This window comes from Ammospiza nelsoni, chromosome 1, assembly GCF_027579445.1.
Source record: "Ammospiza nelsoni isolate bAmmNel1 chromosome 1, bAmmNel1.pri, whole genome shotgun sequence".
NCBI lineage: Eukaryota > Metazoa > Chordata > Aves > Passeriformes > Passerellidae > Ammospiza > Ammospiza nelsoni.
The window spans coordinates 5,065,801-5,090,720 of record NC_080633.1 but is presented as its reverse complement, the minus strand read 5'-3'; the positions used below and the strand labels follow the sequence as shown (position 1 = coordinate 5,090,720).

At 44.9% G+C, this 24,920-nt stretch overlaps 1 protein-coding gene across 2 annotated transcripts in view; it reads left to right on the top strand.

Moving 5' to 3' along the window:
- LOC132081293 (mitogen-activated protein kinase kinase kinase 3-like) overlaps positions 1-24,920 on the top strand; it is an 83,356-nt gene that overhangs the window by 5,579 nt on the left and 52,857 nt on the right. For both annotated transcript variants that reach the window (XM_059484924.1, XM_059484915.1), the window contains exon 2: positions 18,388-18,467. In XM_059484924.1, the coding sequence (XP_059340907.1) occupies positions 18,464-18,467 (4 nt within the window). In that variant the 5' untranslated portion in view covers positions 18,388-18,463. The remainder of the gene's footprint in view (positions 1-18,387; positions 18,468-24,920) is intronic.

The following is a 24,920-nucleotide window of genomic DNA, read 5'->3' as shown; positions in this document are numbered from 1 at the left end:
CAGAGGGGTGATAACCCTGGAATCACCATGCTGTGGGAGTGTGTGGTTGGAGGGAGGTGTGTGAGCTGGGTCTGTGGGACAGAGAGGTTTGGGAGTGTACAAGTGATGAATAACCAGTACCTCAAATCAGAGATTTGGGCTTCCTTTTGTTGCATTGGTGTAGTGTGGAGCTGTGGAGCAGTTTGATGAAGCATCCTTCAATTAACATACCAGTCTGGGCCAAGCTCCTGGAGAGCTTTCCTTTCTGGTGGGAAGTGTTCATACTGCAGCCTCAATGCCTTCTGCTTGCCTTTCAGCACAGAACTGCAGCTTTGGTTTATTCTACTGGAATCCTTCTGCTGATTTCCTCTTGGAGAGTGGCTTTTGGGAAACCTCAGCACCTCGTGGTTAATAAACCACTGCTTTGCTGCTCCTTGGTCTTAGTCCCTCTGTGCTGGTGCTAACAGAATAGCAAGAGTCATTAGAGAAATATGCAAGATATTCCAGTTATTTTTCTTTGGACAGTGCTGGTAGCAAGTAAAAGAGATAAACAGAGCTGTGCTTAGCTTATTACATCATTGGTTTTACTGAAAGGGTCAAGGTCCAGCTCTGGATGTTGTTGCAGGATGTATTTGAGCTGCTCCTGAGCTGAGCTGTGTGGTGCCAGAAGAAAAAGAATCATTTTAGTGCTCTCCCCGTGTCCTTTCCGAGTGGTGCCTTGGTAGAGGTCATGGTGAGACAAATCCTGCCAGGTAATTTCTTGGCTTTGCACTGGAAAACTCTGCCCTTGGCTCCTGTTAAGGCCCAGGAGCTGCTCCTGCCCTGGCAGAGGCAGCCAAGGGAAGCCCTGCTGACATCTGCTGACATCTGCTGGGTGTTGGGGCGGGCAGGGACCATCAGGGCTCCCTGGGTGGGGAACCACACGGCACAGAGTGGGTTCTGTCCCACTCCTGTCCTGCTGGGATGGCTCCTGGGGGCTTTGCTGGCTGGATCTGCTGCTCTGGTGGCTTAGGCTGAGGTCTGCTCGCTCCTCTTGTGACATGGCTGGAAAGAAGGACTTGAGGACCCATGCCCATTTTTGCCTATTTTTGTTTGGATTGGTGATGGTGAGACTCTCCACAGTGCCCTTCCTGAGCAGCTGAAATGTCAAAGACATGCACAACACACCTGGCTGATGCTGTAGAAAAAGGGAGAAAATGTTTGTTTAATTATTCCAATATTTCAGCAACTTCACCTCCATCATTTCAGGTGTGAATAAAATCTGGTGTGAGCCTGTAAGGGCTGAGGATGTGTTTTCACAATTGGCTTTTGGACTCAGCACAAGAGGTGCTGAAGATTGTGACTGTCTTCATCTCTGGACGAGAATGAGCTAGTTCTGGTATTAGTCTGTGTCCAGGAAATCCTGTGCTGGAGAGCTTCCCTTTCAGGAGCCCAGTGGGGCTGTCCCAGGGAGGTGGTGTGGTGCCCTGAGGTTTGAGGAGATGGAGCAAGGCTTCCTGTACCTGGTTCACGTTGAGAAATTAATTTGCCTTTCAGGCCAGGTGTTGCCAGAGAGGTGCAGTTTGGTGTCTCACCCCTGTGGGAGCTTCCCAGGCTGTTGTTGCTGTGGGAATCACCAGGAGCTGATGAAATTGTCTGTGGAAGAACATGGGGTGTGGTGAGCAGGATCTCCCCTTGGTGCGTGGGGATGTGACCTCCTCCCTGACCCATCTTGGGCTGGATTTCTAAAACCTTGGACAGGAATGGTTAAAGGGCTCTAGGACATCACCACCTATGTCAGGAGTGTCTCCAGCCCAAAGAGGATTCTTGCTAATCCCTGCTTCCCTCTCTTTCCTGCTTCCTCTCTGCCTGCCCTGAGTGTGGAGCACTGGCAACACCCCAGGTCAGGACCATGGGGGATCCTGGCTGCTGCAAGCTGTGCTAAATGCTTTCCTGGGACACAATTTATATCCCATAAAAGCTCCTGCAGGGTGCCTTGCTGCAGAGCTCTGTTTTGGGGCTGTCTCTGATGTAATCTGTCAGGACAGGGGCTGCTCTGTGACTTACTGCTGCAGGTCTGCTTGGGGATGGGTGACCAGTTGCTTACCTAGCATTACCAAAGCAACGAGTTGTTGCTTTCCATGACTCATGAAAATGCACTGTAGGCTCTCTTAAGAATGGCTGAGATCATTTTTTGGCTGGCTCTGGGCATCTGGTTTCCTTAGCACATAGCAGTGGTGGTGGAGGGAGGGGGATTTCCAAACTCGTTTCTTTGTATGTGTGATCTGGTTTTCAGAGCTGGCACAGAAAGTACTTCATTTTAAAAAGGGGATGAAAGAGAAAAAAGACCTGTAACTTCCATGTCTGTTTGGTTTTTGTAGCATGTTTCATTTAGTCGTGGTTTGGTGTAAAAAGGGGAAAGGTGCTAATAATATTTCAGAGCTGTAGGCTGCGGTTCTCCTCTTAAATACGCAAGGATAGAAACATGACGAGTGGTATTTTCCTTTTAGAGCAAATCTTTCTGGGGAAGGAGAAGGAGGTACAGAGGAAATTCTACAAACTAAACTGTAATTTCATTAATTTCATCTTTTTCTTTTCTTTTTTTTTGGCTGTCTTTCCTCAGATAGGGGACTTTGGTGCAGCAGAGCAGAGTCTTAGCAAGAGGTGTTTTAATGTTTGGTTAATCTGATTATTATTTTAAAAAATATTTTTTTATTTATGTGTAGACCCTGGATTCACTTTCTGTGTTTTTCCTGTGTGGTTCAAAGGCAGCAGCACAGACATCCTTGAGAAGCAAGTGCAGCAAGATAAACATTAACCAGAAGAGAATCAGAGCGCTGTGACAGCTTCAGAGGGCAGGAGGTCCCCAGGTGCTCTGACACCTCTGCAGCAAGGCTGCAGCAGCCTCTGTGTAATCCTTCCCCAGCCCAGCCACTGTCTGCAGGCACCTGAGAGCAGGCAGAGAGAAGGGAGGGGAAATCCTGAGCAGGCAGAATTGTTTGCATAGGGAGATTTGTGGTGCTGTGGGTTTGGTGTGCCCATCCTTTGCAGGGCTGGCAGGAATAAAACAATAACCTGTTGCCTATTCATACATCTCATACATGATGCATAAATTCCATTCAAACACAGGATTCTGTCTGGTCAGTGTCAACTTCTTCCTCTGAATCCTGATGGCATCATCCTGCCCGAGCAAGGTGGGAAGAAGTTCATTTCTCCTGATAATAGGGCAAAAAATTCTCTTTCTCTGAAAGATTCAGGTGTCCTGTGGCTGCTGTCTCATTGTGAGTCCTTTCTTTAGAAAAAAGTATCCTACATAACATAGTTTCCATTTTAACATTTTAAACCTAAACTATAGGTTTAACCTATAGTTATAACCTAAAACTATATTTAACGCACTACTTAAGAGAATCAATACAGCATAACTTTCTAACACAACACACATAATATTCATTTGAATATTGCAAAAAGCCAATCATAAAATAGGCATTTTTCACACTTCCCAAGCCCAGCCACTGTTTGCAGGCGCCTGAGAGCAGACAGAGAGAAGGGAGGGGAAATCCTGGGCAGGCAGAAGGTGATTGTTTGGATAGGGAGATTTGTGGTGCTGTGGGTTTGGTGTGCCCATCTTTTGCAGGTCTGGCAGGAGCCAGGGTTTGGTGGAGGAATTTGATAGCTGTGAACCAGCCTCTAATGCTGGGCATGGTCAGTGCTGGAGCTTGTGGGGTTGGTTCTGCAGCCAGGGGAGGCAGAAGGGCGTCCTGGTGTGCTCAGGGCTGGAGCTGCAGATCCGTGCTGGGAACAGCAGCAGCTCCATGGCCCGGCCCTGGGCCAGGGCTGAGCAGAACAATGTGACTGAACAGGCTTGGGCTCCTTCCCCGGGAGCTGGGCTGGGACAATGCAGGGACCCAGAGCTGTGCCAGGAGCTCCCCTTGCTCTGAGCTCCCCTTGCCAGGAGCTTTCCTTGCTGTGAAAAACGCCAATCACTTGTTTTTAAAATTTTAAAAGTTTAATAGTAATAAAATGGTTATAAAAATAGTAATATAATTAGAGTAATAATAATTTGGATTAGGACAATATGAGACAACAGAAACAAAGAGTTACAGACAGTCTGGGTATCTTTTTCTGGGCAGCACAAGCCTGGAAAAGGACACACATTAACAAAGGATTAACCCTTAAAAACAATAACCTGTTGTATATTCATACATCTCATACATGATGCATAAATTCCATTCAAGCACAGGATTCTGTCTGGTCATTGTCAACTTTTTCCTCTTAATCCTAATAGCATCATCCTGCCCAATTGAGGCAGGAGGAAGTTCATTTCTCCTGATAATGGAGCAATAAATTCTCTTTTTTCTGAAAGATTCAGGTGTCCTGTGGCTGCTATCTCACTGTGAGTCCTTTCTTTAGAAAAAAAATCTTACACAGCATAGTTTCTATTTTAACCTCATTTTATAACCTAAAATTGTATTTAACTCACTACTTAAGAGAATTAATACAGCATAACTTTCTAACAGAACACATATAATATTCATTTTAATATTTGTGAAAAGCCAATAATAAAATAAGCTTTTTTCACACTTGCTCTGAGCTTCCCTTGCTCTGAGCTTCCCTTGCTCTGTGCCCAGCGAGCAGGAGGAGCTGCCCTGCTTCTGTTTGTGTGAAAAGCTGATGAAAAGCAAAGCCCTGGAGCTCGAGGAATGGCAAGCAGAGCTCCAGGGAGGTGATGGAGCCACCCCAGGGTTTGGCTCGGGGTTGCTGCCTGCCCAAGCACCCTGTGCCAGGAGCTGCTGTGAGCCCCACAACTGCTCAGGCCCTTCATGTTCTCCTCCACCTCTGAATTCTCTGCATCTTTGCTAGTTAGGTTGGACAAAATAGATAAAAAACACTGACTTAACCAAAAATGTAGTCTTTACCCTCTTTTTTTCCATGGATATTTAATGTATTTAATTATTTATATTATTTATATGCATGTATTTAATGCATGGCCTAGCACATTACAGATCCAAGCCTTCTGGGTCTTAATTGTTTTGTTCCATGCAAAAATAGGAAACAAACGTGACTTGAGCTCTTCTGCTCTTTGTGGTGCTCGTGAGGAGTATTTGAACACATGTCCACAGTTTATTTTTCTGAACTGGTGGGCAGCTGCAGCCCAGGGGCCTGTAGTGCCACGGTGACACTGGCCCAGGCCCAGCAAGACCACGGGATGAGCTCTGTGAGATCCAGCACAGCCTTTTTCAGAAGGTTAAGTGTAGCCATGATATTTTCTGAAAAATCCTTTCCTTAGGGTTTTCCCTGCTGAGAGGCCTCAGGAACAAAATGTAAACAATGATTATCTGCTGCTGTGGAATGCAACAGGTGGATCTGGGATTGGTCTCATGTGGTTGTTTCCAATTAATGCCCAATTACAGTGAGCTGGCTTGGACAGAGAGTCTGAGACACAAACCTTTGTTATCATTCTTTCTTTTTCTATTCTTAGCTAGCCTTCTGATGAAATCCTTTCTTCTATTCTTTTAGTATAGTTTTAATGTAATATATATCATAAAATAATAAATCAAGCCTTCTGAAACATGGAGTCAGATCCTCGTCTCTTCCCTCATCCTGGCACTCCTGTGAACATGGTCACAGTCAAGTCCTTATTTATAGACTAATTTTTACAATCAGGTAAATTTCTGCTGGGCAAGATCCACCTGCAGCTGTGAACCCGGTGGGTTTGGTGAGCAGGGAATGCCAGCAGATGAACTGGCATAGCTGAATTCCATGGTTTTACCCTGCTTGATGCTGGATAAAAGAAGTGGGAACAAAATTTGGAAAGCTGTTCTGCTGTATTATTATTTTATTGTTTTTCAAACTGCTGTGCCTTGGTATTGTCCCCCAGTGCATAATGTTCTTTTGACTAGGAAAGCCAGTATCGGGATACCCCAAAGGGGCTGCTTAATTTCTAGGCAGGTGTTGCTATCAAAGCTGTATTTTTTGATCTCTAATTTACAGATGGAGATGTTGAAGGAACCCACCTCTCCCAAAAATTAAGTCATTCCCTGTCCAGTCTAAGGTTCCCAGTGTATAGTGTTGGCAAAAAGGAATTTTAGATAACATTCTTTCCTCCAAAAAAATACAGATTTATTTCTTTTAACAAAAAAAAAAAAAAAAAGGGAAGTGTGGATTCTGATGTAATCATGTGACTCCAGGAACAAGGTTCTTATGAAAATCACAGAATCCTGTGAGAATTTGCAATGCTCAGGTTTATCCCATTGTTCAGCAAGAAATGAAGCAAAACCTTCTACTCCCAGCTGCCCCATCCCTTGGTGTCCATCTTGTTGCAAGAGATATTTGGGCTGTGTGGCTTTCGGTAGGTTTTTTGTTGTTGTGGGATTTTATTTATTTGTTTGTTTTGGTTTTTTTTGTTTTTGTTGGGTTTTGTTTGGTTTTGTTTCTGGGGTTTTTTTTTGGTTGTTGTTTTTTGTGGGTCTTTTTTCTTAATGGTGTGGGGTATTTTTTATGGTTGATGTAGTGAAATATTTTTTCCTTGCATGGTGAAATTCACAGATCTGTGGCTTTGAGGCTCTCAGGTACTCTCTGGGTTGTGTCTCTTGCGGAAGCCTTGCACTCTTCAGGCATTTTAGAACCAAGAGAGAGCCTTGCTGCTGTTGTGGCATGAATCAATGCCAATGGAAATTGCCTTGTAAACCTCAACACTTAAAATGCATTGGAGCCTCTTCTCCCCAAACCCTTTGGTTCCCTGCATTTCCCTTTCTGGGGTGGTTGAGTTTTTGTGCTTTTTTCTGACAATCTCTCACAGGAGGCTTGACCTGGATGTTTGCTGTCTGTGCTCTTGCCAACCTGCCTTTTGCAAAAATAAATGAAATGCTTTTCCATCTTGGACAGCAGCAGGCTTGAGACCTCAGAGCAGTGTTCTGATAGTACAAAAATGATACAAAAATGAGGTTCCTGTGGGACAGGAATTGGGGGACTTGCTTGGGTGCCTCAGAGCTCTCTGAAGGTGAGCACCAGGCTCATGCAAGTCCTCTGTTGTATAAGTTCCCTTGGGTAATCCCTGTTAGCTGCCTCTGGAGGTATTCAAAACCTGCCTGGACGTGCAGCCTGGGAGATCTCCAGAGCTCCCTTCCCAGCAGAGCCATTCTGGGATTCTGTGAACATCTGGAAGACAAAGCATCCTCAGAGGGCAGCTCTCCCACCACAGGCAGGCAGAGCAGCGTGTTCTTGTACAGCCTGGGAGATATTTATCCTGTGACTAAGCAGAAAAGAGATGGAAAAGGTCCTGTGAGATCTTCTCATCCACCTGGTGTGTATTTATTAATAGGGGAGACAGGAGGGGTTTGCTCAGGGCACTGAGGAGGAGCAGCAGGCACCCAACTCTGCACACACATGACTCAACCTGCACAGTTGCAATTGTTGCTTGCAGCAATAGGATTTTGTAGTAAAAGGGCCAAAAGCTCTTGACTTGATGTTTTTGGCATATTTGGAGCCTTCTCCTTAACTTGCTGTCAGTTTGTGCAGGCATGAGCTTGTCTTTTTATAGCATTCTAGGAATAAGCTAATTTTACTTGATATTTATGATGGAGTAGGTGGCTTGAAAACTAATAATAATAAAGGGGGGAAAAAATAGAAGCCTTTTGGAAAGGAGAGGTCAGCCAGCTGGACCTCTGCACAGCTGGCTCTGCTGGCCATGATGTACAGCAGAGGCTCCCAGAGGAGGTATCAGAGAGGTGCAGGTGGAAATGCTATTGCCATGACAAGCAGAGCAGTGCTGGTGTGTCAGCCCAGAGCTTGGGGACCATCAGCATTGCTTGGTTTGTCACTGCTTGGTAACCACAGCACGGTGAACGTGGGTTGGGTTTTATTTCTCATTCCCCAAACGCAGCTCAGAGCGCTGGGGTTGGAATTGCTGAGTTTGGAGAGCAAAGGGACAGATTCTGATCAGGGAGGGACTGGAGCATGTGCTCCTGTAGGGAATGGGAGCAGGAATTTCCTATCCAGGCATGTGCTGAGCTGCCTTCTCCTACTGAGGCTGTGCTGGTTTTTGCTCTTAGGATCACTTTGCTGGCTCCAGAGGTCAACACCAGTGTGAGATCAACATTTAGGGTTAAGGATGAGAACTGTTCCATGCTGCAGGTGAGCAGCCAACCTTCCTCTGCACCTGTGACATCTTTTTGCTGCTGGAGGCACTTGGTTGGGGCTGTTCTGCAGATGCATTTCCTGACACCATAGTACATTTTGTGTGGGTTTTGGAAGTGTTATGGGACATCTCTTGGCTGAGTAGTTGCTCTGTGGCAGGGGGAGAAGCTCTCCCAGATGCATGGAGGGTGTTTCATGGGACAGGCAGTGTCCCTGGCACCACTGCTCTTTCTCTTGGCTTGTCCTGTGGAAGTGACAGTATCACAGATGACGTTTTCCAGGAAGACTTCCAGCACTTGTAAAGAGCTCTGACATGGGCTTTGCCTCCCTTCCCTCCTCCACCAGACATCTCCTAGGGGGGAGGGAGCTGGAGCAAGGCACAGTGCATGTTGTTGTTATCTTATTGTATTTCATATTTCTCTGGAGTCCCATCTTAAAGTCCATACCTTCTTGCTGGTCCTATTATGCAGCTCCTCTCTGCAGCACAGTTCCTCATGGCTTCCATAGGGGCTCCTCCTGGGCTCTCGACCCAACCCCCTTTTATCCCAGAGCCCTTCATGAGCTACAGCTGCTACCCAACCAAGGATCCCACAGCTGTAGCTCATCCAGAGCAACAGGACCCACCTATCTAATACATAGGACTCTCACTACATATATATATTCACAAGGACTCCTTTATAACAATACATATATTCAGGCCCCTACAAGTGCACACAGGGAACAAATCTGCCTTATTATTATTTAATTTAGAGAGGACTTGGCCTAAAGATGTAAAAAGGAATTGCAGGCACTGTCTGGACACCACCTCTCCTCATCAATTAGCAGTATTAAACTCTCAGCAGGGAGAATTAATTAGAAAACTGAAATCTCTCTATCATGACAGCCTTCTGGTTTGCATTGAAATGCAGCCAGAGGACTGGAAAGGCTTCTGTATTTTGTTTTGATACACAGGCATATGTTTCTTTCCATCGTGGAAATTAATTCTGTCTGTCTGTAACGGAGCCGTGGGAATCAATATTGAGCTGAGCTGTGTTTCTCCAGAGCTTTCTTCTAAAAGGAGTTGACTGCTTCCCCACTGTGCCTAATAAGTGACCTGATTTTGGAGCAGCTGCTCTGCCAGTTCAGAGGTGTTGCACAGCTGCCTTGGTGGCTCATGGTCTCTCAAGGGTGATGGGCTTCTCTTTTCTGAAAGTCCCCAGGTCAGACTTTCTCTGAGCTGGACAGAATGCCCACATTTGTGACTTTCCATTGCTCCACACCAGGCTGGACGTGGCAGGAGAGGAAATTACTCATCCCACTGCCTCCCCTGCAGTCTGCTCTTGGCCCTGGTGAGCTGTCATGCTCTCCGTCTCAACTTCTGCAATGCCCTGAGCTGGGTTTAGAGGCAAGACCCAGCTTTTCCTCAGTGGCATCATCCTTCCTTCCCTCCACCAGGCTTGGGGAGTGAAGCAGAGTGAGTGCAGCCATAGGAAGCTGCTGCCTTGCACTGGGGGAGCACTGGGTGATGGCACAGCTTGGGCAACTCTGCTGCAATGTGTGCACTGCAGCAGGCAACAGGCAGTGCTCAGGCTCTGCACAACCACAGCTTCGGGAAATTTGGGTGGGGAAGGGTTGGCAGGAGAGGCAGGGCAGACCTGGGAGGCCCTGAGAGGGCTCTGAGCTTTGGGCAGTGTGTGCTCTGCAGGCTGTGAGGTTCTGTGAGCCCATGGCTGTGCTCTGCAGGCTGTAAGGTTCTGTAAGGTTCTCACAGTCGGGTTCCTGCTCTGTTGGTGGCTCATTTTTTACTGTGAAGGCAAGGGCACTTGAGTTCATGTGATACTGCAAGTTCAGAGGATGAGAATAAAGCCTCTGTGGAAGCTGCCCCACGTGCTTGTTTCATAACCCCATCACCACCCCACTGATGGCAGGCATGAGCCAGCAGCTCATGGGGGCAGCTGAGTCCTGGGGCTGTGCAGAAACCTTCTTCTTGTGCCCAAAATCACAGATGGCAGCTCATGGGGGCAGCTCAGTCCTGGGGCTGTGCAGAGCCTGCTCCTTCTGCCTAAAATCACAGCTGGCTTTTAATCTTTGCTTGCTACTGAGCCCTCACTGAGCTCTGCCTTCTCCCACTGGAGATTCCTCAATCCAGAGCTGCATGGCAGAACCTCCTCCCCCAGCGATGTGTGGAGATGAACAAATTTGCAGACACCCTAATCACACCCCAAAGCCCACCTCAGCCCCTCTGTGCCTAAATCCAAGTTTTCAAATTGGGCACTGAAGTGACCAAGCCTAAAGGATCCTCATCTCCCCAGATGAGGCTGAACCAGGATTATTCACACACACAGCCCTGCCTGTGAGGATGAAGATCTGCACCTAGGGGAGAGCACTGTCCTGCATCATTTTCCCTTCCACAGGACAAAATCCTGTCCTCAGACAGTTCTCTGTGTATTTATGAATCAGGGGGAAACCCTGATGCCAGCTACACCTACAGAACCCTCTGATGCCAATGAACATTCCCCTCTAAGTGAACACTTAGAACATTTGAAGAGTTGCATGAGCAAGGAGAGGACCTGCCAAAATTTGTGGTGGCTGTTGGGATCCTGGTCTCTCCATGTGGCGTGGAGGTTGTGCTTCTTGCCCACAGAGAAGGAGCAAATCAACCAGGTGGCTGCTGAGAGAGCAGAGAGTGGTCAATTATTCCTGAGCCCTGGGCTTTGCAGTCGATCAGAAAGTCAGGCTGGGATCAATAAAAGCCAGGCAGGCTGCAGGGGAGAGGCTGTGCTCGTTAAAGAGAAGCTGTGCAGGGGGATGGCTGCCAGGGACTATTGATCCCTGCAGGCTGGGGGAAAATGCTGCATTTCAGGGGCTGGGGGAGGCTCCTGGCATGGCCAGGTGTGTTCTCCATCCTCTGTGCAAGGCAGAGAAGGTGGGTCAGAGATGGGCTGGGGTGAGAGTGGGGGTTGGCACAGTGGCATCAAAGCCCTGGTCCTGCCACAATGCCAGGCCAAGGCCATGGGATGGATCTCCTGTCACATTCACATTCTCTGAAAAATCCCTTCGCCCAGGGTTTTTTTCCTGGGAAGCTGAGAAGCCTCAGAGAAAAGGGAAACAATTCTTATCTCATTTGCTTCACCTGTGTTGTGCTCATGAGGAATGTGTTTGGAGATTGTTCACCCACAGGTGATTGTTCCATTGGATTCTGCTGGGAGTTGTTTTCACTCTTTGGCCAATCAGGGCCAAGCTGTGTCAGGACTCTGGAGAGAGTCAGGAGTTTTCATTGTTATCTTTTTAGCCTTCTGTAAGTATCCTTTCTGTAAGTATCCTTTATCCTACCCTTCCTGTCTACCTTCTTTTTAGCTTTCTGTAAGTATCCTGAAAGGATACTTACAGAAGACCAGAAAGATAATAATAAAATATATATATAGTATATACTACAGTATGACTATATATATGAAGTATATATATATATATATATATATATATATATATATATATAGTATATACTACAGTATAGTTTAGTATAGTATTCTTTAATATAATATAGCATCATAAAATAATAAATTAGCCTTCTGAGAACATGGAGTCAGATTCATCATTCCTTCCTGCCATGGGGCACCCCACAAATACAATAATCTCCCTCCTTCCCAGTCCAGAGCTTGGTCCATTAGTGTTAAAATCCCTGTTTGGAGCATGTTGGATCAGCCATGAGGTTGGTTATGCAGTTGATACCTGTTGGAACTTAGGGCATAGAGAATATTTCTCTGTTTGTTTTGATAAGCCTTCATTTTTAAGGAAACATTGCTTTTAACTTTTGTTTATGGAGAGGGCTTCTAAGGCTTTGAGATGAATTGGAATTGATGAGTGCGTAAAATAGATAATAGTATAATTTATTACAGGGTGAACAATTTAGCATTTGGGGTTTTAGTATGGAAGTAGATAGAAGACAAAATGGAAGATTTTTGGGTGTTGTTTGGTGGTTTTTTTCCTGTTTATTTACTCTATTTTCTGTTGTGTTAGTGATATAGAATGATTAGTTGGGGAGAGCTGCAATGTAGATGTTGCATGATAGAGAAATAATTAGTTGTTGGTAGAAAAGTAGAAGTAAAGTATGTTTTAAAAGTTAATTGGCCAAAACAGCTGTGAAAGACCTTGGAATCCCAGTCCCTGGTGCAGATTCCAGCTCTCAGGCCAGGCTCCCCATGGCACAGCCTTGGCTTTGCAGTTCTCTGGTGTAATGCTCCATTCATGGAGACTCCTTGTTTCTGATACCACATGATTTTCTCCCAATTGCTTTTCCCTGGAAATATTTTTTTTCTGAGACAAACACTTTTCTGATGGCTTATTTCAGCTGAAGGTTTTACTATCTATTCCTGCTTTTTGGTTTCTGCTCATTCTCCTTCCTGTTTTTCCCAGTAACATGGATGAAAGGGGCCTGAAGCTTCACTTTTCCACATATACAGTTTTGCTTTAATTTCCCTCCCACAAAATCTTTGGTCATTTGAGGAGAAGGACAAAAATAAGGCAACAAAAACCTGCAGGAGGAAGAAATGACAACATTCTTCTGCATTGGTTTTTGTTTTATATGTAGAAATACCTTCCCTTTGCTGTGTTCACGTGGAGGGGAATGTTCATTGGCATCAGAGGGTTTCTGTAGGTGTAATCAGGGTTTCCCTCTGATTTAGAAGTGCACAGAGACCTGAGGACAGGATTTTGCTCTGTGGAAAGGAAAATGATGCAGGACAGTGCTCTCCCCTAGGTGCAGATCTTCATCCTCATAGGCAGGGCTGTGTGTGTGAATAATCCTGGCTCAGCCTCATCTGGGGAGATGAGGATCCTTTAGACTGGGTCACTTTAGTGCCCAATTTGAAAACTTGGATTTAGGCACAGAGGGGCTGAGGTGGGCTTTGGGTGTAATCAGAGTGTCTGCAAATTTTCTCTGTAAAAAATGTGAGTTCAGTAGACACAATTCTGTGCAGACCCTGATAGAAATAAAAACCCAAACAGGTGGGAAACGTGTGTTGTCTGGACACTTGCTTTGCTTGAGCTGTCTGTTACATGTAAAATAGATTAACCCTGAGCTGATGGGGCTGTGGTGTGTGATCTTTGCTGATAGAAGAGTCCTTTCTAATCCTTTTGATTTGCTTCTTTGTTTTATTGTTCCAGAGGTTTGAGATCTGTATGGAAAATCAAAGCTATTTAATATGCCAGTATACATTGCTGATTACTGCAAAAGGAATATTACTGCAAAGGAGGAAAAGGGACTGAGAAAAATACCAGTACCCAAGGGGGCTACAAGAGAGCTGAAGAGGGACTTCTTACATGGACAAGGGAGAATGGTCTTAAACTGAAGGAGGGGACATTTAGATTGGGTTTCAGGAAGAAATTCTCTCCTGTGAAGGTGAGGAGGCCCTGGCACAGGGTGCCCAGAGAAGCTGTGGTTGCCCCTGGATGCCTGGAAGTGTCCAAGGCCAGATTGGACAGGGCTTGGAGCAACTTGGAATAGTGGAAAGTGTCCCTGCCCATGGCAGGGGGTTGGAACCAGAAGATCTTTAAGATCCTTTCCTACCCAAACCTCTCTGTGATAACGTACTGGATGGAGTGTGCTGTCTGGAACATTTTGCTTATAAAAAGCAATTTCTGAGAAGAGGATTTGTTTTAAGATCTCAGTGGCTTCTTCAAAGGGCTGTCATGGATGGTAACAGCAGGACTCAGGCAGGTTCCAAACCTCTCATTGTCAGTACACGTTGTGCTGGAAGGAACAGGATGGCTCAGGAGATTTTTCTGTCGAGTGCAGCTGCCCTGGCTGGGTCACTGGCTGAAGGAATCTCCACTGAGCACGATGGATTTTGAACACAGATCTGTTCTCCCAGCAGCAGGGGCTGTGAGAAAGATTCTTGAGCAGTTTTGGGGTGTCATGGCCCAAACTGGGGAGAAGAAGCCTTGTTTTTATGAAAAATCCTTTCCCCTTAGGATTTTTCCTCCAGAGAAGCTGAGAGGCCTCAGGAACAAAATGTAAACATTGATTATCTGCTGCTGTGGAATGCAACAGGTGCATCTGGGATTGGTCTCATGTGGTTGTTTCTAATTAATGGCCAATCACAGTCAGCTGGCTCGGACACTGTCGGTGCCACAAGCCTTTGTTCTTTCTTTTTCTATTCTTAGCTGGCCTTCTGATGAAATCTTTTGTTATATTCTTTTAGTATAGTTTTAATACAATATATTATCATAAAATAATAAATCAGCCTTCTGAAACATGAAGTCAGATCCTCAAGTGCTGCATCTACAAGGATGCACAGTCTTAAATTGCTATTTTTTTACTTCCCTTGTGTGGTGTGTCCTTTGGATAACCTGGATGGAAAATGACTTCAGGGCAGGGTCTTGTGTGTCTGAAATGTCACCAAAATTTAGCTGTTGTTTTGTGCATCCCAGAATATGGTTCCAAGTTCCAGGACAGTTCTAAGTGCAGCAGGTTGAATGTTCTGTAGTGTTTTGAGAAAACTGTAAGGATGAGATTGGGATGATCAGAGAAAACCTGAAGTATTCCAACTAACCTGTAATATTCCATCTCTCCTTTGCCTTTGAATCCCTCTTTGCCAAGCCTGCAGGCTGCCTGAGCTATCAGCACACATCCATTTGTGTTCTCACCATTAAAACAATCTCATTTGCTGTTGTTTTTTTACACTACCCCAGCTCTGGCCTCTGAAGCTTTTTGAAAATAACATTTACAATAATATTTTTAACAGTTCCGTAGTATACAAAACTCCAGTGCTCTGGCAGGACTCCCGGAAACTTGCTGAAAGTTAATGTGGTCAACTCTTAAAAAGGAGAGATTTTTTCCGCTTGACTCTTGCTTGTTAAACTCTCTGAGCCCAACATGTTCCCTGCTGCTTGAAAAAACAAGGAAAGTCCCAATTTTAGCAATGCTACTTTGAGTAGCTTTCCAGCCGAGCCCTATTTCAGGGGCAACTGTGGATTATTGTTTTTATTTTTATATTTTTTTTACAGTGGTGTGTCCCTACACCTCCAAACCAAAGTGCTGAGTGGTGCTCAGGCAGGAATAAGTTGGTGCTGCTTTCCCTGGAAGCCTGGGGGTGATAAACTGCACAGGGAGATGCTGTTTTGGCAAGACTTGCTGGCATGAAATCTGTGTTTTATGGGGGATGCTGAGCCTCTGCAGGGCAAGAAAAATTCTTTTTGGGGTGGGTGATACTGGAAATCCCAAATATCAATAGCAGCTCTCAGGGCTGGACTGCATCTTCCTGCTTTCCTAACTTAATTCCTCACAGTAAATCCCCTGGTCGCTTTGTTTTATCTTCCCTTACATCCAGGAGAAAATCACACTTGTCCATCCCTTTCTCTCCTGCTTTGCTTTCTGTAATTTAGATCCACAAAGGCAGGAGTCATGGGTGTACAGACATGTCATAGCTGAACTGTTGTCTCCCTTGAGCTCAGTCTTCTTAATCCCTTCCCAGCCAGGAGTGTGGGAAGAAAAAAAAAAAAAGAAAAGCAGGGATTAATGTTCAAAGTGGATTAATAACCTTGCATGCATCTCTCATGCAGATACTCATACCCTGCACTCATGGAGCTGTGGAGAAGTTGAGCCACTCTGCTAAGTTCAGCTCAGGCAAATCAAAACTGCTAAAAATCAATTATTATAATATTGTTATGTTATAATATCATAATATTATTATTGTTATATTATTATATTGAATATAATTATTGTTATATTATTATATTAAGTATAGTTATTGTTATTATATTAATTATTGTTATATTATTAATATAACATTCAATTATTGATATATTATTATATTAATTATTATAATAATTCAGTTCTTATTATGTTATTATTGTTTCCCCTGGATCAGAGCATCTGTTCTGGGCTTTCCTGCAGGTGAAGTGACTTCCAGCAGTTCCCTGAGCAGACTGGAGCAGGCAGAGTCTCTTGCATGCACATCACAAACCTGGAATACTTTGCCCCAGCATCTTGCTGAGCTCTCTCATTGCTTGGCAGGTGCTCACCAGGGAGATTTTGAGCAGATTTACAGGGTTCTGTGGGTGCAGTGGCCACTGGGAGCCCATTTTCAGATGCTCCCAGGTTTTGTGTCCCAAAATGCCAGCACTGATCAGGGAGCTGAGTGCGGGGAGAAGCTGCTTGGAACAGCATCTGTAGGAAAAGGATTTTCCCTTTTTTTTTTCCCTTCTTATTTTTCCCCCCCTCCCTGTTTTTGAAGGGACATAATAATAGGACAGAATTTGTACTAGAAACAGGAATTTGTCCTTCTGGAACAGGAAGCTGCTGGTATGTATTTTTGGGAAGCCACGGAAATCACCAGTGTGTGCAGTCCAGTTTGAAGGCTGCCTGTCCTCAGCACTGAGCACATTTAGCATTTTCTGCTAAAACAGAAAACCCTCCTTTCTCCTGTGTATGTGTGGAGATTTCCTGCCCTGTGTGCATGTCTGGTTTGCTCACCAGGGCTGGGCAGGGGGGTCCCAGGGCTTTGCTGGGGCAGAGGTGATGGAGAACAGCACAGGGGAGGGCTCTGCTGATGGAAAGGTCCCCTGTTTTTTCCAGGGCTCATTTGCACAGTTCCTGTAGATGCTTGTTTTTGTGACTAGATATGGTTTGGAAAGGTCTGGAAGGTCTCCAGGAAGGCATTAGAAAAATCTATTGCTCTGATAAGGAGAGTCAGCCTGGGCTGTCCCAGGAATTTACAGTTGATCCAGACTGTCTGCCTGTGGCCCTCACTGCAAATTATGCACACAGCTTAATTCCTGGAAGTGTCACAGCACCTTTGAAAGCAAAAGTGAAGGTTTGGGCTGTTTCCTGCTCTTGTTATAATCAGATGGAATTTTCACTCTGCTTTCTTGCTGGTTTTCTGCTCCCTCTCGATTCGGTGTTGCACAGACTGAGCAGTTCTTTCTCTAGGTAGGATTTTTAACCATTCAAGCTGTTTGGTTTCTTCCTTTTCTCCTCCTTGGTGTTGGAAATGGCCCTGGGCTCTCAGGCTGATGGTGCTGTGCTGGGAGGAAGCTGCAGGAGGAGGAAAAACCCTCTCAGGGCACTTGGATGCCTCTGCTGCTCTCTTATCACCTTCCCTTCCTGCTCGTCTCTCTCAAAAATAGGTTGGATAAATATCCCTGTGCTCGCCAGCACTGAGGCACCAGAGCTGCAGAAAATCATTTTAATCCATGCTTGGGACCATTCCTGGTCCTCCTCAGATTTGTTGCTGTGTTTCAATTGATTTGACCAAGCCAGGAGGTTTTCAAAGTGCTTTTTCCTCCCATTTGTGACCAATGCCTTGTATTTAACACTCCAGGATCTGTGTCAGTGTCCTGGAGCTTTCAGTGACTGCAGGCCAGGAATGTCTCACTTCCTCTGCAAGTCTGATCAAGTTCTGGAGTTGTTTCTCCCTTTTCTTATGCTGTCACACAGGTTTATGACCAAGAAATCTGAGGGCTTATCAGGCAGCTTAAGTGGAATTTGGTTTTGTTTTCTATCACAGTGTCCTTTAAAAGGTGCCCATCTTTAGGTGGATTTGGCCTTTGTTCAGTCTAAAATGAGGCTTTTCATTAGTGAGCAGGACAGGCTCCTGTGGGCTCAGGCCTGCTTTAGTTTATTGGTGGCCAAAAAAACCCAAAAAACCTTTCTGGGTGCAGGAGTTTGGCTGAATGCAGGGTGGCATTTGGCTGAATGCTGAATGCAGGATGGGAGGTCACTGAGCCTCTTCTGTGCTGGTTTTGGGGGCAGATTAAAGGCAGAAACTCTGGAGGGCTCCTGGGGACACACCTCCCATGAGGGATGGATGTATGGGGCACTCACTGCTGCTGAGAGCTGCCTGTGCTCAGCTTTTTACCCATGCAGTCAGAGGAAAGCTGGTCCAGCCTTGGGGAACCTTGGCTGCCATTTGGAAGGCCTAAATTTAGGTTTCTGCTTTGATTCAGCACTGCTTTTGCATGTCCTGCTGTCAGTCTGTTCCCCAAGTGAGTGTTACCCCACAGGGATGCTGTGGAATCTGAAGTGTTAAAGATGGTGTTGCTTTAGGGTTACATTAATCATGTAAAAACACATTAAAATACCATGTAATTAAAATGTTCTGCTCTTAAGGAAGCACAAGTTGTTTACCCCAAGATTTTAAAGCCATTGAGGTCCCAGGTTTGTGGTGTTACCTTTGGTGTGCGCAGAGGAAGGCAGACCCTGCTCTCCATTCCTAAATTAGGTTCTCTTTCCCAGGTGATGGTGGAGACAGGCTTTGTGAAGAGATTTTTGTCATGTCAGAATTCATCTGTAACTTCTGTGTATGTTCATTACAGGGTGGATGCTTGAGAGAGGAGGATAAGGCACCAGAGTCTGGGACCGGTGGAATGGAGGCCTGATGTAGATGGAAAGATGGGTAAGAACTGAATTCCCCTGGAGAATTCATTTTCTGCAGCCTGATAATTTTGGTTGGGACTACCAAATGTGCCAACAGACTGGGAGAAATTGCTAAGATGCTCTATTACATTGCTTTCTGATTTATGTTTAGCATTTTAGTGGTGCCAAAATTGGACAAATTTTCTTATTATTCTGAGCGTGATCTGGTGGTCATGTTCTAGGTGGAGTCTCTGCAGAGCAACTTCATTCCCTGCAGATCTTCTCCCAAGGAATTTTCTGTTTCAAACAAAGCTTGAATATATTGCTTTTTTAAGTGGTAGCCTGGATTACTTCCACCTTCTCCCTCTTCTGCTGGAATAGTTGTGTGTCAGATGTGTGGTGCTGAGGGAAACTTTATTAGGTGGGAATTATTTGTAGTGATGGAGGTACATTATGATTTCCATCTTATCTCTATAGATAAGAACTTTCTTCTAAAGAAAATTCCTTATGTCAGGAATTGGCACCACTTGGAAGTGCCTAAATGGCTTCCTGACCTGGGGACCCAAGAAAGGAGGAGAGATCTTGGAGGGTTCCTGCTTGAAGCTGAGCACTTCACTTGCACATCTGCAGCAGTTACACAATTCACCCTAAACTATTCAGGGATGGCTGAAATGATGCTTTAAAGAATTAGAATTAAAAAGGAGATATGTGTTAAATTTAGGGTTTGTTCTTGCAGATGTGTAGAATCACAAAATGGTTTGGGCTGGAAGGGACCTAAAAGATCATTTAGTTCCACCCCCTGCCATGGGCAGGGACACCTTCCACTGTCCCAGAGTGATCCAAGCCCTGTCCAACCTGGCCTTGGACATTTTCAGGGATCCAGGGGCAGCCACAGCTTCTCTGGGCACCTGTGACAGGGCCTCACCACAGAGAATAATTTCTTATACACAGAGAATAATTCTAATACCCAGTGTAAATCTTCTCTCTGTCAGTTTGGAGACATCTCTCACTGTCCTGTCATTAACTACCCTCATAAAAAGCCTTGTACAAACGTGATTCAGAGTTTGATACTGGTCTGAATTTGGAAAATAAAAAGTGTGGAGCCACTGCCATGCCTTAAGTGTTTATTCTCCCCTATGGAGAAAGGAGAAGAGTGGTATTTACCCATCCTGGCTTTATGTGTTGTTTTTGCTCTTTCTCTGTTACCTAGAAAAGAGATTTTGTGGGAAGAGAACTTATTTGAAGCTATGTTTAAAAAAAAAAAAAGGGAAGGGGAGAGAAGAGAAAGTCCAGATCTGCTTCTTCAATATAAAGAATGACAAATTTCAATTTAAAATCCCTGGTGACTAACCCCAAAATTTTTTAGAAACATTTTCACTTTGAAGGCAAAAGCCACTGCTTTGTCAAGGCAATGTGGGTTATTTTAACAAGGAAAGCTCAAGCTTGCCCTGAGCACCAGCAGGGAAGGAGTTGCTGGCTCCAGCCCATCTCTCACGAGATTGTAACTTGGGTGATTTCTTGTACAGAGAGTGGCTGATAGAACCTGCTCAAGGTGCCTTCAGCCTGCAAATGTAATATGGGTACACCAGGGCAGCATTAATTGTGGGAATTCTGTGGTGAAGAGAAGCACTGTGGCTGGTTTTGGGGATTTTTGGAGTCTTGTGCAGGTTTGGAGTTCTGCTTGCAGTTGGGTGTGGGTGGAAGGGGCTGTGCATGTCCCTTCACCAAGGTTCATTGCTGTGGCTCATCCCCAGCAGCATCCACACCTGTGTGGGGTTAGATGTGCCAGGATGTGTCCAGATGGGGTTAATTTGAGATCCTGAGTCGCTCTGTGGGGATCAGATGAGTGAGGTGCTGTGTGTCCCCATCAGTGTCACTGAGAGGTGTTTGTCTGTGAAGGAATCACTGTGATAGCTTTGCTGATACACAGGAATTCGGGTTGAATTTTGAGGGTTTCACTTCTCTCCCCCTTCCTCGTATATGTGTTTGTTTACTCCATGCTTTGGTGTGAGGGAGTATTTTCAAGGAAAGTACAGAGAATTTGCAGTCACATCAATGATTTCCTTCTGGAAATTTCCTTCCTCCTTTCCTTCACAGGAGATGTGTTGGATGAGGTGATCTCAGACAGCCCCTGTTCCAGATCTACCTTTTTTTTTTTTTTTTTTTTTTTTCCTTTTTTTCCTTTTTCCAGGATCCTATCTATAGCCTGCCCAGTGTCTCAGGGTTCAGCACAGGACTGTTCACTCCCAGACGTGTTCTAGGGAAGTTGCATGACCTTGCATGGAACCCACAGGAGGGGAAGTGGGGACTTCTGGTGTCTCTGTGTCGTGCAGTGCTTGGGCCAGCCCTGGTACCTCTGGGTGCTGCAGCTTCTCTGCATGGGCCAGCTTGGGACCAGCCCAAGTCCTTGGCACTGAGTCTTTTTATTAATTTTATAGTTCATTTTCAGCTGCAACCTCTCCTCAAGTGTCGCAGACATGTCTTATGAAAAATCTTTTTTTAGGATTTTTCCTCCTGAGAAGCCGAGAGGCCTCAGGAACAAAATGTAAACATTGATTATCTGCTGCTGTGGAATGCAACAGGTGCATCTGTGATTGGCCCATGTTGGTTTTTCTAATTAATGGCCAATCACAGCGGAGCTGGCTCGGACTCTCTGTCCAAGACACAAGCCTTTGTTATCATTCTTTCTTATTCTATTCTTAGCTTAGCTAGCCTTTTGATGAAATCCTTTCTTCTATTCTTTTAGTATAGTTTTAATGTAATATATATCATAAAATAATAAGCCAGCCTTCTGAAACATGGAGTCAAATCCTCTCTTTCCTCATCCTCAGACCCTTGTGAACACCGTCACACTCAAGGGTCCAAGACTCTTTGTAATTTGGTGAAATTGGTGTTTATGACATTTTTATGGTGTCTGCATCTCCAGTGCAACACCGTGGAAAAACTTGCCCAATAAGTATTAAAAATTGCTGTATTTGAACATGACATCACAGCAAAAATAATATTTAAAAACCTGCCCAACTTGGTACAAAAAGCACCAGCTTGTTTGTTGCTCAAGTTTTATTCCTTTTGTTTCAAAAATGATTTAAGTGTTCTCAGCTGTGGTTATGAAATGTTGTGTGTGTGCATGTGTGACGGTGATGATAAAAACTGCAGGAAGGCTGATCTGTTCTGCTCAGGGGACATCCATACAACTCAAAGGTTTAGTGCTTTGCTGGGCAGAGTGTGACTTTGCTTCAGCACAAAGGTCACCTGAGGTGTGGGATCTGGGAGAGTGATGTTGTTGGTAGTACTGACAGAGTGTGTGTGATTGCAGGCTGGGCTGGCAGCAGGCACAGCAGCTTGCTGCGAGCTTGTTTGAGCAGCCTTGGCCATCCAGCCCAGTTCCTTGGGGATTTTGGGGGCTGTTGGAGCTGGTGGGGGCAGAGCAGAGCCTGTCCCATGGGTGTCTCACCCTCCCATGCTGTGTTTTCCTCATTCCTCAGCAGGCACTGCTTTCACTCGTCATTTCCTTACTGCTCTCAGCTTTCCCTTTGTGTGCTGAGAGCTTCCAGGAAGGATTAATTCATGTTGAATTGCAGCACTTTATATTGTAATAAGACACATCAGGCTTTCTGGCTCAGGTTTTGTTCTTTTTGAGAGGTGTCTGAGCTAAAAGGTGCCCATGGTCTCCTTCTCCCTTTCCTGGCATGACACTGCCAATTTATTTACAGACACCAACAGGACAGGGCTGCTATGGAAAGTGTCTCGAGCTGTTTATTTTTCAGCATCAGTCTCATTACATGATTATGATAATGGAAAGATGCTAACAGCTCACAATCCACGCAGCAGGCCAGAAAACTTAATTTTACAATATACTTTATAGGCTTCTTGACCAATCACACAAAGCAAAAGCATATTGACAGTAGTTCTGTCTAACTACTATAAGCACATGTACCTTTGGTTAAAACAATGCTTGCTTATTTCAAATACATTACCTGTTTCTAAAAGAAAATGCACAGAGCTCCATTCATAAGCTTACACTTCTTAATACCTTGCTAGATAAACTTTCTGCAGCTTAGAAAGCCATTCAGATAAGCACTAATACATAGATTTATTGTTCTATTTGCCCTTATCTTTTCTACAGTTTAAATAATTTTTTTCTGCTGCCATATTTCAATACTGCTGCTGTTTTGAAACATTGTTCACAATTCTGCTGTATCTGAGGCCTGTCTTCTGCAGTTTTCCTAAAACCCTCTAATTTTATGGATTCCCACAATGGCACTGCACCCATTGTGCCCAGGTATCAAATTTAGGGTGCTCTGGGCAATGTGGGATTGGACCTGCATCACATCTGGGATGTTGCAGCTGTTGCTGCAGCAACAGATAGGAATTCATGGGCTCTGGGCTGGGATTTGAGCACTGAAAGTTGCTGGGCTGGGAGGGAGAATGAGTTCTTTATGATCCCTCAAATAACCTCCAGAAGTATCAGAGTCAGTCAGGGGAAATAACTTGCCAGTTACATTTCTTTGCTGGGTAAACATTTTTCTCCTTTCAAGTGTGCTCAAGAGAGAGGTACAGGTTGTGGGGAGAGGTAATATCTTTTATTAGACCAAATGATAGAGGTGGAAAAATCCAGGCTGCCTTTTAGGCGCGTAAGTCCTTCTTCAGAAGGAGCAAATTTTAAGCTTAGCAGGGGAAACTGCTGGAATAATTGGCCCAATTTTAATTCAATTATTTTAATCCATTAGAGGAAAATTAGTGTTTGTGGAGCAAAGGGCAGATTTAGCAAAAAAAGTTGTGAAAGTTTTTTGTGGGATGAGAAACATGGCACCTTTGAAGTGGTGAGGAGTTGCAGAGCTACAGCCATGCAAAAATCTTCTTAAATGTGGTTAGTTTTGCTATTTAAGATAGAAGATTTTTAAGCCTCTGCTTGCAGCTCTCCTGGAGTAACTTTAGTTCACAAAAGCAAATGAGAAACGAGGGGTTTGTCATGAGCAGTGTTGGGTTTATGGCTGGATTGTCGTGAGCAGTGTTGGGTTTATGGCTTGATTGTCATGAGCAGTGTTGGGTTTATGGCTGGATTGTCATGAGCAGTGTTGGGTTTATGGTTGGGCTCAAAGATCCTGGCTCCTGTTCAGCATCCACTCACTGCCTGAGTGAGAGGGGCAACAGCTGCTCCCCAAACCCTTCAGCAAATCTTCCCCCACCAAACGCCACCTAATTCCACCCAATTTGCCCCATTAGCCAGGAAGGGATGAAGGCTCTGAGGTGGCTGCAAGTCCATGGGTTGTGCTCCTGAGCTGCAGAGGTGGGGAGCTGAGAGAAGGAAGGAGAACGACTGCCAGGATGTTTTCCTGGGGGAAAATTGGCTTCCTAGCTGGGCTTTGCTGTCCTTCAAGCATGTGGGGATGTAGAGGGTGTGAAAGATGCCAATAAATTGTTAAAATCAAAGTTTTAGAAGTTTAATAGTAATAAAATGGTTATAAAAATAGTAACATAATTACAGTAATAATAATTTGGACGGTTTGGATTAGGACAATATGAGACAATAGAAACAAAGAATTACAGATGTCCGCGTACCTTTTTGTGGGCAGCACGAGCCTGAAAAAGGACCCACATTAGCAAAGGATTAACCCTTAAAAGCAATAACCTGTTGCATATTCACACACCTCATACATGATGCATAAATTCCATTCAAACACAGGATTCTGTCTGGTCAGTGTCAGCTTCTTCCTCTGAATCCTAACGGTGTCCTCATGGCTGAGCAAGGTGGGAAGAAGTTCATTTCTTCTGACAATGGAGGAATAAATTCTCTTTCTCTGAAAGATTCAGGTGTCCTGTGGCTGCTATCTCAGTGTGAGTCCTTTCTTTAGGAAAAAAGTATCCTACATAGCATAGCTTCTATTTTAACCTTATATAGTTATAACCTAAAACTATATTTAACACACTATTTAAGAGAATCAATACAGCATAACTCTGTTAACACAGCACATATAATATTCATTGTAATATTTGCCAAAAGCCAATCATAGAATACCCATTTTTCCCAGGGGCACTCGTGGTGATGAGTATGCCCAGGGATGGGCTGAGCAGGGTGAGCAGCAGCTCTGCCAGGGGCTCCTCTCCCCTGGAATTTTACTGTGCAGGGATGGCTATTTTGGGAGTGCAGGCTTGTGGTGAACCACAGATGTAACCTTGCTTTCCCTCCCTGCTGAGCTAAACCAAACACCTTCTGCATCCCGAGTCCTTTTCCATTGCAGAAGGGTGAGGGAACACGGGCATTGTGCCATGGCACAGCTCGTCAGGAGAAATTCCTTGTATGATTTGTGGCCTGACCACTGAAACTTCCACTTGTGATCAAACTTGCCATCCCAAATGCTTTGGGTTTGGTGTTTGTGAGGTACTGATCACTCAGTTTTAAGGGCACTGAGGTGCAGTCCCAGCAGCTTTGCCTTTGCTTTTGGTTTTTCCTGGGGAAATTCAGAGGGCATTGAAGTTCTTCATGATCTCA